Raw genomic sequence first — 14,110 nt, 5'->3', positions numbered from 1 at the left:
GTGAGGTGAAATATAATACAAGTTTACAGATCTCTCACAGCAATATTTTGACTTTTAAATGAATGATACACTGATTATACTAAACGTTAGGAACCACCTTCCTAATATTGAGTTGCACCCCCCTCCCCTTTTGCCCTCAGAACAGGCTCAATTTGTCAGGGTATGGAGTTAAATAAAAAAATATAAATGGACTCTACAAGGTGTCAAAAGCGTTCTACGGGGATGCTGACCCATGTTGTCTCCAATGCTTCTCACAGTTGTGTCAAGTTGGCTTTATGTCCTTTGGGTGGTGGACCATTCTTGATAGACTCAGGAAACTTTTGAGGTCCCGTTCAAAAGCCCTTCAATATTTTGTCTTGCCCATTCACCCCCTGAATGGCGCACACACAATCCATGTCTCAAGGTTTACAAATCCTTCTTTAACCTGTCTCCTCCCCTTCATCTACACTGATTGAAGTTTATTTAACAAGTGACATCAATAAGTGATCACCTGGTCAGTCTATGTCATAGAAAGAGCAGGTGTTCATCATGTTTTGTTAACTTAGTGTATATTCCCATTGATTCTTGAAAAATACTAGTTATTGGTCTTCTAATCATGATACTGCAGTATTTGGTCCATTACTTGGAGACCTTGACTATTTTCAACCTACATGAAATGCGACATTACAAGATGCAGGATTCATTTAAACAACAGTGACACAAGTTCAGATGTCTGTATCCCACTCATCAGGGATGGGGAATTAAAGTCAGGACACAGATTCTGTTATATTTGTTACTTTATTTATTCGCAGTCTGTGGTCAGTGCATCTGACACATATACATTTCAGATTTATTTACAGCAGGTCGATGAAAGTAGAATCTGTCCCTCATTGGGACATTTTAATATTTTGTTAATTTATTTAAAATAACACAACTATTTATATTCAAGCGCACCATAGGGATAGTGCAGTTGACTGTGGTAACATGAATATGTGTGTTACTGTCTGTGTCGGTGAGTTTTTGTATAAAGCTGTTGAGGGGTTGACTGAGATGTTCAAGCTGTTTGGAGGTTTTGAAGACATCTGTATGTGGGAGAATCATTGCATGTGTGTGTGTGTCCGTGCTTTTCTTTTTGTGTGAATTAGTGCATTCACTAGCAGTGAGATAATGCACCAACTGAATCAACAAGAGCCATATAAAAGTGCCATATCTGATATTAACTGTATTAAATACATAATCTTAGCTTTTTAATGCACACCAAGTAATGTGGCTTCACCATAAAAGTTCATTGCATCTGATATTTGAGTGCTAATTTCACTCTTGAAAAGTTCACCCAATTAGCACTTATGATTAGCGTTCCTTAGCTGGTACTGTTGATGTCAAATCAAACAAATCCAATATATTCAATGATCAGGTCCATCCTTAAATTCTAGATAATCTAATTTGTACATGTGATCCATAAACACATACATATACACACACCTCATACAATCACAAACACTCACACACACCTATACGTACTGTATATTTATATCATGCCCTTATATCAATAAAGTTGTCCACTGAATCCAGGAAGCCATTTACCCCAGTTTGCTGGTATATCCACCTTTGATGAATCCAAACTAAATGGCCATTGGCTTGTTTGGTCATTGTGCTACCCGCCCAAGCCACAACCAACACCATCCTACATATTAATCTGTTTCTGCATTACTCAATGAGGCTGATGCGCACTCAACAACAATAAGCAAAGCTGCCATCTCCATTTCTGGTAGGCTTGCCTCTCCTGTGTACAGTATGTCCATGTCTCTCTATCATTTGAGGAGTGAGATATCATCAGCAAAGTCCCCAAATCCAGGTGGGCGAAGGCAGCGGGAAAAGCGCCACTGGCACACCATAAGGCACAATGGCAGCATGAAGAGGGCACAGATGCCCGCCATGATGTAGGCAATGGTCATGAGGGTGGACTCGTCCGTCTGCGGGATGTTGTAGCCGCAGTCCTCCAGGTCCACGCCATGGTACGGCCCCTCAACGGAGGCTGTGCGGAACTCATCGTGCACTGTGGCATAGAAATACACATAGATCAGCAACATACATACAGGCACACACACACAGTCTTGTACAACTAACCTTGTGGGGACACACAATTCAGTCCCATTCAAAATCCTGTTTTCCCTAACCTTAACCCTAGCTCCAACCCTAATCCTAAAACTAACCCTAGCTCCTAACCCTAAACCTAATTCTAACCCTAACACTAATTCTAACCTTAACCCTAAACCCCCTAGAAATAGAATTTGACCTTTTGGGGACCAACAAAATTTCTCCACAAGTATAGTTAAACACGTCCACACACACACACACAAATGAATTATTCTTTAAACTGTCTCCTCCCCTTCATCTACACTGATTGAAGTGGATTTAACAAGTGACATCAATAAGTGATCACCTGGTCAGTCTATGTCATAGAAAGAGCAGGTGTTCATAATGTTTTGTTTACATATTTGTTATGTTACAGCCCTATTCTAAAATGTTCCTTGTAAATCTACACACAATATCCCAAAATAACAAAGCAAAAACATATTTTTTTTTGTGTGCAAGTTTTTAAAATAAAAACTGAAATATCACATTTACATAAGTATTCAGACCCTTTACTCAGTACTTTGTTGAAGCACCTTTGGTAGCGATTACAGCCTCGAGTCTTCTTGGGTATGACTTCTTGTGTATGACGCTACAAGCTTGGCACACCTGCATTTGGAGAGTTTCTCCCATTATTCTCTGCAGATCCTCTCAAGCGCTGTCAGGTTTAATGGGGAGCGTCGCTGCACAGCTATTTTCAGGTCTCTCCGGAGATGTCCGATCGGGTTCAAGTCTGGGCTCCAGCTGGGCCCCTCAATGACATTCAGAGACTTGTCCCGATGCCACTCCTGGGTTGTCTTGGCTGTGTGCTTTGGGTCGTTGTCCTGTTGGAAGGTGAACCTTCACCCCAGTCTGAGGTCCTGAGCAGGTTTTCATCAAGGATCTCTCTGTACTTTGCTCCGTTAATCTTTCCCTCGATCCTGAATAGTCTCCCAGTCCCTGCCGCTGAAAAACATCCCCACAGCATGATACTGCCACCACTATGCTTCACCATAGGGATGGTGCCAGGTTTCCTCCAGACGTGACGCTTGGCATTCAAGCCAAAGAGTTCAATCTTGGTTTCATCAGACCAGAGAATCTTATTTGTCATGGTCTGTGAGTCTTTAGGTGCCTTTTGGCAAACTCCAAGTGGGCTGTCATGTGCCTTTTACTGTGGAGTGACTTCCGTCTAGCCACTCTACCATAAAGGCCTGATTGGTGGTGCTGCAGAGATGGTTGTCCTTCTGGAAGGTTCTCCCATCTCTACAGAGGAATTCTAGAGCTTTGTCAGAGTGACCATTAGGTTCTCGGTCACCTCCCTGACCAAGGCCCTTCTCCACCGTTTGCTCAGTTTGGCCAGCTCTAAGAAGAGTCTTGGTTGTTCCAAACGGCTTTCATTTAAGAATGATGGAGGCCACTGTGTCCTTGGGGACCTTCAATGCTGCAGAATTTTTTTGGTACCCTTCCCCAGATCTGTGCCTCGACACAATCCTGTCTCGGAGCTCTACAGACAATTCCTACGACCTCATGGCTTGTTTTTTTCTCTGACATGCACTGTCAACTGTGGGACGTTATATAGACTGGTGTGTGCCTTTCCAAATCATGTCCAATTAATTGAATTTACCACAGGTGGACTCCAATCAAGTTGTAGAAACATCTCAAGGATGATCAGTGGAAACAAGATGCACCTGAGCTCAATATCCAGTATAATAGCAAAAGCTAAATAAGTTATTTCTGTTTTTTATTTTTAATACATTTGCAAAAATGTCTAAAAACCAGTTTTTGCTTTGTCATTATTGGTTATTGTGTGTAGATTGATGAGAAAAAAAATATTGAATACATTTTAGAATAAGGCTGTAACGTACCAAAATATGGAATAAGTAAAGGGGTCTGAATACTTTCTGAATGCACTTCTCATAGTCCCTCTGTCCCCACCTCACCATGGCAGGTGCTGACGGCAAATCCAATGCGTTTCCTCTGGCGGTCAAACACCACATAGAAGCCCTCCATGATGACGGCGCCCATGACGGTGCCCGTGCTGGACTGGGACACGGCAAACTTATAGCAGTCCTCCTGGGCCGAGGCCACGTCCTCCACGGGTCGCAGGTACTGCTGCAGGGGGCACAAAGAAACAGCGGACATCAGTCAGCGGCGAACACCTACAATGGATGGTACATCAAATACTCTCTGTAGTTCTCAACACATCTAAATTTAATAAAAAGTTAAAGGGGTTTAAGAGAGGATCATCACTACCTCATTGAATTGATTAATTGAATAATGAAGACCTATTGTATTCAATGACAGGTAAGTACACAGACAGACACTGTTACCTGTGGGAGAATGGAGATGCGGAAGGACTGGTTGCGGTTCTCACTCATTAGGTAGAGCGAGATGACGGGGAAGATGTGCCACGGGGTGGTGCCAGCCTGCCAGCACACCAGCTGCTCCCCCAACCAGAACCCAGAGGGAAACTGCTCTGTCTGATATGGAGACATGGGGTTTGTGTATGTTTGTGTGCGTGTGTGTGAGTGTGTTTCAGAGAAGGGTAGAAAGAATATTTAGCAATTGCAGAAACTAGAGAAAGATTATAGCCATGAAACTATTACAGACATTAGACCTGACAAAAGGAATTTCACACGACACTAGCATAAACTTGCAGCTAGAAAGAAGAGAGAGAGAAAAAACTACAGATAGAGAGGGGGAGTGAGAGAGAGATGAGAAGAGGTACTCACAGACGAGGCTGCCTCGATGGCCTTCACGGCTGCCTTGAACACTTTGCGAGGGAGCCGGAGGTTAGTGGTGCCACTGTCCACAATGCTTTTATCATAGTTGTACTGATAGAGACACAAGCCAAGAGAGAGGAAGCAAATTGTCATTATTTATTCACTTTGCACACTGCACCATTATTAGTGATAAAAGGTAAACAACAGACAGATATTCAGGGTTAACTAAAGAGAATCCAGGAGCAAACAAAAGATAAAAAGAGAAGGGGCCACACATACTTAATATGTAATCACACATGCCTGTAAGTCGCTTTGGATAAAAGTGTCTGCTAAAGAGCATATATGATATGAATATATTAAAGAGAAAGTGGAATGATATATGGAGGAAAATGTTGATTAAAGGTTGATCAGAAAAACACACAGTATCTCACCTCCTTGCAGTCCATATTGAGATCCTGACCATTGACCTCAATGCGCACAATGATGACCTCATAATACCACTCCCGGCGGATCGGGGTGTACCACAGGTCCCCAACATAGAGAGAAGAATCAACTCCACCAATGATCTAAGAAAACAGCAATCAAACAGTATCATAGGCTGGGTCCAAACTCTCAACACACTTTTCATCTCATATTGCCTTTGTAATACCGATTATAGCTAAACAATACCGACCTGCCTGCTTGCCTGGCACATACAGTACAATCTCTATGTATAACCCTTTTGGTTACACTAACACAACACACTGCTTCTGTGTATTTCCCTCAAACAGAAAATCTGTCTGTGCCTTTTCCTATCTACAGTATGTCTATTCTCTCTCACCATGCTGCCACCCACGGTGGCACTGCCCAGGCTGTAGTTCTGGGTGAACCCTGCGCCACACATCTGCAGGGAGAACAGGTTGGGCACGGGGGTCTGCCGCACCAGCGAGTCAAAGAAAGGCTCCAGTGTCTCATCAGGCTAAACAGAGGGGGTGGGGTGGGGATTTAGAAATGATTTAAAGATGGGAAAAGGATAGCTATATTAAAGTGATTATTTTAGCCATCTTGTTGACAGCAAGCCTAAATTGACATTATATCTTAACAAATCCATCACTGTGCATTTTCCACATTACTGTATAGTGCTGGCTCTCCACCCTCACCAGTGACCCTCTAGCTGATCCCTCCCTCCCTCCCAGGCAATCTCTTTCCCGCTCTCTCCCTCCCTCTCCATCTCCCTCAAGCCCATCTCACCCATATGTTTTCAACCCAGCCCATTTCCCTTTCCCTCCCTCTCTCTTCCCCCCTCTCACTCTGGCGATCTCGGCGTAGGCCAGGCCCAGGATGCCCTCCCAGTTGGATCCGTTGATGAAGAAGCGGTCCGACTGGGTAATGGCAGCGATGTTGGCACGGAGCGAGGCGTTGGGGCCATGCGGCACAGACACCAGGTCAGTGCCCAGCTCGCCCTCCCAGCGGCCCTGGGTGTAGGGTACATAGACACTGCGCCCAAGGTCGCGGTAGGATTTAGACCTAACAACAGAGGAGAAAAGGTGCTTACTGTATAAGTCCACCAAGGGAAGTGTGTGCAGGGCCATCTAAAAGGGAGAGATTCCACTGAGATTCACTGTTCAATGGGATTCATATTTAAAATCTTTTTTAAAGGGATAGTTTACTCAACAAAAATATGTTTGTATTTTGTTCATCAGTCTACTGTTGATATGCATTGTGCATGTCAGCAGTAAAGTTTTCAAGATGGAGCACTTTCAGTGTATCGTAATAAGATCCCATGGTACTCACAGTGAGCGATGGTAATATCTGCAGAGGAAAGGGTGAGCAGCTGCCCCAACTGCAAAGTTACTGCTGCCTGTGTCCACCAGAATATTCAACTGATTCCCAAACACACAAACACAACATAGTTGTCATTGTTATGAAACCCTATTACATATTCACTGGGCATTTTTCCAAAGCTAGGCCTATATATTGTAACAGGTATTCAGTAGGTATACAGCTGAAGTCGGAAGTTTACATACACTTAGGTTGGAGTCATTTAAACTCGTTTTTCAACCGCTCCACAGATTTCTTGTTAACAAACTATAGTTTTGGCAAGTCGGTTAGGACATCTACTTTGTGCATGATACAAGTGATTGTTCCAACAATTATTTCCATACAGATTATTTCACTTATAATTCACTGTATCACAATTCCAGTGGGTCAGAAGTTTACATACACTAAGTTGACTGTGCCTTTAAACAGCTTGGAAAATTCAAGAAAATCATGTCATGGCTTTAGAAGCTTCTGATAGGCTAATTGACAACATTTGAGTCAATTGGAGGTGTACCTGTGGGTGTATTTCAAGGCCCACCTTCAAACTCAGTGCCTTTTTGCTTGACATCATGGGAAAATCAAAAGAAATCCGCAAAGACCTCAATTGTAGACCTCCACAAGTCTGGTTCATCCTTGGGAGCAATTTCCAAACGCCTGAATGTACCACGTTCATCTGTACAAACAATAGTACGCAAGTATAAACACCATGGGAACACGCAGCCGTCATACCGCTCACGAAGGAGACGCGTTCAGGGTCCTAGAGATGAACGTACTTTGGTGCGAAAAGTGCAAATCAATCCCAGAACAACAGCAAAGGACCTTGTGAAGATGCTGGAGGAAACAGGTACAAAAGTATCTATATCCACAGTAAAACGAGTCCTATATCGACATAACCTGAAAGGCCGCTCAGCAAGGAAGAAGCCACTGCTCCAAAATCTCCATAGAAAAGCCAGACTACGGTTTGCAACTGCACATAGGGACAAAGGTCGTACTTTTTAGAGAAATTTCCTCTGGTCTGATGAAACAAAAATAGAACTGTTTGGCCATAATGACCATCGTTATGTTTGGAGGAACAAGGGGGAGGCTTGCAAGCCGAAGAACACCATCCCAACCGTGAAGCGCGGGGTGGCAGCATCATGTTGTGGGGGTGCTTTGCTGAAGGAGGGACTGGTGCACTTCACAAACTAGATGGCATCATGAGGATGGAAAATTATGTGGATATATTGAAGCAACATCTCAAGACATCAGTCAGGAAGTTAAATCTTGGTCGCAAATGGATCTTCCATATGGACAATGACCCCAAGCATACTTCAAAGGTTGTGGCAAAATGGCTTAAGGACAACAAAGCCAAGGTATTGGAGTGGCCATCACAAAGCACTGACTTCAACCCTGTAGAAAATGTGTGGGCAGAACTGAAAAAGCGTTTGCGAGCAAGGAGGCCTACAAACCTGACTCAGTTACACCAGCTGTGGTGTCAGGAGGAAAGGGCCAAAATTCACCCGGCTTATTGTGGGAAGCTTGTGGAAGGCTACCTGACACGTTTGACCCAAGTTAAACAATAAACAAAAGGCAATGATACCAAATACTAATTGAGTGTATGCAAACCTCTGACCCACTGGGAATGTGAGGAAAGAAATATAAACTGAAATAAATAATTCGCTCTATTATTATTCTGACATTTCACTAAAACAGGGAATTTTTACTAGGATTAAATGTCAGGAATTGTGAAAAACTGAGTTTAAATGTATATGGCTAAGGTGTATGTAAACTTTAGACTTCAAATGTATGTGGTATATGTAGGTGTGTGTGTGTGCGTTCTTGCGTCTTCCAGGGTTAAAGGACAGAATACATTGAATACACTGACTATAAGGACACTATCTCTGTTACCCTGGAGACAGCCATGCCTATTCATAAAATGATTCCCTGTAGCTGCTGCTAAAAACACTTCTTCTTTTCAGCCATTTAGTCCCTTTCTCTGTCTCTCACTCTCTCATCTCCTGGCATTATGTTACTGACAGTTGCTATGTATTGTTTTTATTATGCTCCAAATGTCCTTCTCTTTTCCTTTGCATCCAACCCCTAGGCTGTTCTCGGATTGCTCTCTGTCTCTGTTTCTCTCTCTGTCTCTCTCTGTCTACCTCCTTCCCACTCCTTTCGGTGTGAGTATCAGATTTTGCGCAGTCAGTGAGTCAATCAGACTGGCAGCCATGTTTTGTCTCTCTGGTGACCAGAAGGACCCTGATCAATAATAGATCTGCTCTTGAAATATCCAGGGATGCATCCCCACCAGGCACCCTATTCCCTATATAGTGCACCAGAGCCCATAGGGTGCCATTTGAGACACAGTCCAGGAACGTTCTTCTTCTCAGTGGCAGAGCCAAGAGCCTCGAGGACTGTGTGCCTGGAAGAACCCCCAGCCTGTTGCCTTAGTCTCTCACCTGGTTCCACACACACTCTCCCACCAACACAAACATGTCACTTGAAACACACTCATCACATGCACTCTGCTGTTCCATAACATAACCATGTCATCTACTAACACTCTATCACAGGGGTGTCAATAGGGTATGGCACTCGCCATACCCTACAACACAAACTATTTAAAATAGGCTACTAAAATAAAACCTTTAAAAAAAATCAAATGTAAGGTTAGGGATTAAAAAAAATCAAATGTAGTTTAGCAGAACTACAGGGCTGACTTCAGGACCATGCAGACACCTGGGAGCAGGAGGGAAGGCTTTTTGTTTGGCTGGCTGGCTTTATGCAGAGCGCATCACGCAGCTGCAGGGAACAGCACAACTTTTTCTCAAAACAGTGCAGAGGTACAGATGGCTGTAGTGGCTAGGTAACTGCTGACTGACTTGACATGAAACTAAACTAGAGGTTTAATCCTGGTGCTGAGCCAGTGCGTAGCAGCTTATTCTTGTATGACGTGTTTGTAGCACCTGAGGAGTGCTGGTGGCACCTTAATTGGGGAGAATGGACTTGTGGTAATGGCTGAAGCAGAATCAGTGGAATGGTATCAAATTCACATGGTTTTCATGTGTTTGATGTCATTCCATTTTCTCCGTTCCAGCCATTAAAATGAGACGTCCTCGCCTCAGCAGCCTCCACTGGTTTCTAGAACGTTCAGCCCCCTATTGACAGAGGTGAATGAAGCTACAGCAACAAGCTGATAATGTCTGGAGACATTTTAGCTTGTTTTTGCTGTGCTCCAAACAGCATTTTAGCATTTTTTTTTAAATCGTGTAGCAATGCAGTAGATGAGCTTTAATTTTCTAAACATTCCTTGGAGGAGAATGTCCCTCTGCCATCCATTCCCTGGGTTTAGCTGAAACTACACCCCTGCCCTACCACCACACCACATTCACCCCTTCCACACACATCAAAACACCAAGCCATGCATTGCAATGAATTGTTGGGGAAACACAAATAAAATTTAAATCAATTAGGGTTACTAGGGAGATTATGCATAACAGTTTGTGTGGACCCATTTGCATGTTATATGACATTGAAATAAATAAAGATAAACCGTAGCATTGCTGTAAAGAGTGATTTAACTTTAACCTGCATAAACTCTCCCTCGGGCAGCCTCTTGGCGTGCTCTCTTCCTTTCACTCTCTGATTGTATTGTAGAGGGTGTATTTTGGTGAGGAATACGCTGACGCCTCACAATTGATCTGTCCTGCCCGCATCCTGCTTCCCTTCAGACACACCACCCGAGACGCCTGTCCGGCTGCATCCTGACACACACACACCTCGGACCTGCTACACTTCCTGTTTCTGGCAGAAGTCTAGAATCCCTGTCGCAAACCTCATCTATTATTTTAGAAGATATTATATCAGGAGCCTTAGGTATGTAACGTCTCAGAGTAGGGGTGCTGATTTAGGATCAGTGTAGCCTTTTAGATCACAATTAATAGGATTAGATGGACAGGGGGGACCTGATCCTAGATCAGCACTTCTACTCTGTAACAATTGATACATACAGTTTACATCTTGAAGTTACTGTAACAGTCACACATTTGAGTCTTATAGTAGTCTATTCAGTAGGCCTATTTGGCAAATGTTTGGTTTGTATTACTGTATCAAAGCAATATGGTAATAGAATTCTCTTCTATTACATGAGGGAAATATTTTGTTATGTTTCTTTTAGTGCGTCATATACATAGTTATTAATACTGGATCAATCTCTATGGTTGTATTTGTATCAATGTTTCTATACTTAACAAAAATACAAACGCAACATATAAAGTGTTGGTCCCATGTTTCATGAGCTGAAATAAAAGATCCCTGAAATTTTCCATACGCACAAAAAGCTTATTTTTCTCAAATTGTGTGCACACATTTGTTTACATCCCTGTTAGTAAGCATTTATGCTTTGCCAAGATAACCCATCCACCTGACAAGTGTGGCATATCAAGGAGCTGATTAAACAGCATGCTCATTACACAGGTGCACCTTGTGCTGGGGACAATAAAAGGCCAAATGTGCAGTCACACAACACAATGCCACAAAGTATTTCTGTCTGTAATAAAGCCCTTTTGTTGGAAAAAAACGAATTCTGATTGGCTGGGACTGGCTCCCCAGTGGGTGGACCTGGCTCCCATGTGGCCTAACGAATTTATGTAAATTGACTGATTTCCTTATATGAACTGTAACTCAGTAAAATCGTTGAAATTGTTGCATGTTGCGTTTATATTTTTGTTCAGTATAAATGTTAGTGAGTGGATGGAAGCCAGTGATGGTTTATCCTCCTAGTGGCACAATGGGAGTGTCCTAGGCAGGGCATAACATTGGCTCTGTCACACAGTAATCCCTGTGGTGTGCCAGTCTGTACCCTGCAGCTGCTTAGCTGCACCACACTGGTAATTATCCCCCCCCCCCTCTCTCTGCAGAATTAAAGGCTTCATTCTCTCCTTCGTTCTCCCTTCTCGCACATGCAAGAACAGAGACACACACATTTATTCTTGTTGTTCTTCTTCGTCACCATCTGTCATTTTAGAGGCCAGGTTACCAAGGTTTACCAAGGCCAGTGTTTCTTAATTCTGATCCTGGGGACCCAAAGGGGTGCACATTTTAGTTTTTGCTCGACAATTAAACACCTGCTTCCACTCATCAAAGGTTTGATAGGAGGGTAGGTATGACGCGCCACAATGCAGAGGATATAAGGCACAGGTGAGCAACATGTCATACAGGATCAATTGAATGGGCGTGTCAATGAGAGAGTGAGAGAGAGAGACAAAGTAAGACAAAAATAATGGTTTTCCAAAAAAGGTCCAGTTGTCAGGACCACTAATACAAATTCCATCTAGACACCGTTGCCCTAGCACACAAATAACTATACATACCTCAGCCTAAACATCAGCGCCACAGGTAGCTTCCACAAACCTGTGAACAATCTGAGAGACAAGGCAAGAAGGTCCTTCTACGCCATCAAAAGGAACATCAAATATGACATACCAATTAAGGATCTGGCTAAAAATACTTGAATCATTATAAAAACCCATTGCCCTTTATGGTTGTGAGGTCTGGGGTCCGCTCACCAACCAAGAATTCACAAAATGGGCCAAACACCAAATTGAGACTGCATGCAGAATTCTGCAAAAATATCCTCTGTGTACAACGGAAAACACAACAAAATGCATGCAGAGCAGAATTAGACCGATACCCGCTAATGATAAAAAATCCAGAAGAGTCCTTCAATTCTACAACCACTTAAAAGGAAGCGATTCCCAAACCCTCCATAACAAAAAGCCATCACCTACAGAGAGATAAACCTGGAGAAGAGCCCCCTAAGCATATTTCCCTCAGATTATACAGACCAACAAAAGATTTGAAAACAAATCAATTGGGTGAAATACCAGTGTACCATCACAGCAGCATGATTTGTGACCTGTTGCAGAAAAGGGAAACCAGAGAAGAACAATCCCCATTGTAAATACAACCTATATCTATGTTGATTTATTTTCCCTTTTGTACTTGAACTATTTGCACATAGTTACAACGCTGTGTATAGATATAATATGACATTTGAAATGTCTCTATTCCTTTGGAACTTTTGTGAGTGTACTGTTTACTGTTCATTTTGTATTGTTTATTTCACTTTTGTTAATTATCTATTTCACTTGCTTTGGCAATGTAAACATATGTTTCCCCAATACAGCCATTTGAATTGAATTGAGAGAGGGGGAGAGAGTGTGTCACCTTCTGTGGCGGTGAACCCACTGCCATCTCCACGTAGTAGCCCTGTCCGGATTTTCCACGAAGGTTGTCGATCATGTCCACGAAATTGATGCCACCGACCCCTCTGCGCCTCCGCGCTGCCCTCGAGGAGCGGCGCCGGGCCAAATGCGGGGGTTGGGGCTCAGAGAGAGGGCCCTGTCGCAGTGGGAAGTGAATAGCCAGTGGGCCTGATGTGTTTGGTTTTATTTCAGCCTCGTTGGTGCCGAAGCTGACACCCACAAATAGGCAGAGAATCGTCCATAAAAATACCATCCATCGAGGACAGAGTGCCTCCATTTTGAAATGTTATTTTAGGCTATATATTTTAGGACCCTTAATTTGCGCACTCGACCGTTTCCTTTCAGTTTGTTATCATTAGAAATGCTGCAGAACTGTTGTTTATTGCACCAAGATCAAACGCTGATGCTACAAAAATTGGCAGTTGCAGCCATAATGTAATAGTGTTGACATCTTTATTAAAAGAAAGCGGAGTCCACTTGATTTGAATATCTGTCCGTGTTTATAGATGGTGTGGTATCGAGCGCTTTGCTGCGGCGGCCATACACCTTGTCCTCAATGTATGGGAGAAAAAAAAACGATAATTTACAAAATCTTAGATAAACAACAGAAATATCCATGTGCCTATAGCTGTTGACAAAACAATCAAATTCAGTATAATGAAATAAACAACTGCGCAAGTAGGCTGATAATAAAATAAATCATAAAACGCATGAATTAGAGGTTGTCCAAAAAGGCTGAGGTCCCAATATCAATAATCCAGAGGCCCGTTACCCGTACGATCATCGTTCTGTCACATCACCAAAAATCCCAGTCATATAGACTACCATAATCTGCATCTCTCCTCTGTGCATTCTCTCCGCTACCTTCCCGCATTCACCCGCCTCCTCCATCAATCCTGCATCATCTCGTAACTGAGCTGAGCATCTCCCTGCAAGCACAACCTCAGCACGGGGCATTGTGGGTATAGTAGTTTTTCTATTCACGGGTAATAAAAGATAAAAGAGCCTTTAATAAAAATAGCCTATAATAAATGATAAATCAATAGAGCAAATTATTTGAATGGGTCTTTATTGACATAATTTGAATACTAATATTTTTCACTTTAAACAATTAATTTCCCTATACGCCTTGTGTGCTTCGATTAAAAAGTCATATCTAAAATCATCAGCCCAAGATGAAACGATCAATGATTGATCTCATGATAAAACTTTTTCACTTGGTTCCTTTGAGAAATAATGAGGAGAGACAGC

At 42.8% G+C, this 14,110-nt stretch overlaps 1 protein-coding gene across 1 annotated transcript; it reads right to left on the bottom strand.

Annotated features, from left to right (window-relative positions):
• Positions 1-758: 758 nt before the first annotated feature.
• On the bottom strand, positions 759-13,806 carry LOC129832323 (beta-secretase 1-like). The gene is made up of 9 exons (XM_055896309.1): positions 12,822-13,806; positions 6,588-6,676; positions 6,104-6,320; positions 5,635-5,772; positions 5,246-5,380; positions 4,824-4,925; positions 4,422-4,571; positions 4,032-4,203; positions 759-2,035 (listed from the first exon to the last, which is right to left on the bottom strand). The coding sequence occupies exons 1-9, from the start codon at positions 13,134-13,136 to the stop codon at positions 1,791-1,793; spliced, it is 1,563 nt and encodes a 520-aa protein (XP_055752284.1). The 5' UTR covers positions 13,137-13,806; the 3' UTR covers positions 759-1,790.
• Positions 13,807-14,110: the final 304 nt, after the last annotated feature.

This window comes from Salvelinus fontinalis, chromosome 33, assembly GCF_029448725.1.
Source record: "Salvelinus fontinalis isolate EN_2023a chromosome 33, ASM2944872v1, whole genome shotgun sequence".
Lineage (NCBI taxonomy): Eukaryota > Metazoa > Chordata > Actinopteri > Salmoniformes > Salmonidae > Salvelinus > Salvelinus fontinalis.
The sequence above is the reverse complement of the archived record's forward strand: the minus strand, read 5'-3'. Positions and strand labels throughout refer to the sequence as shown.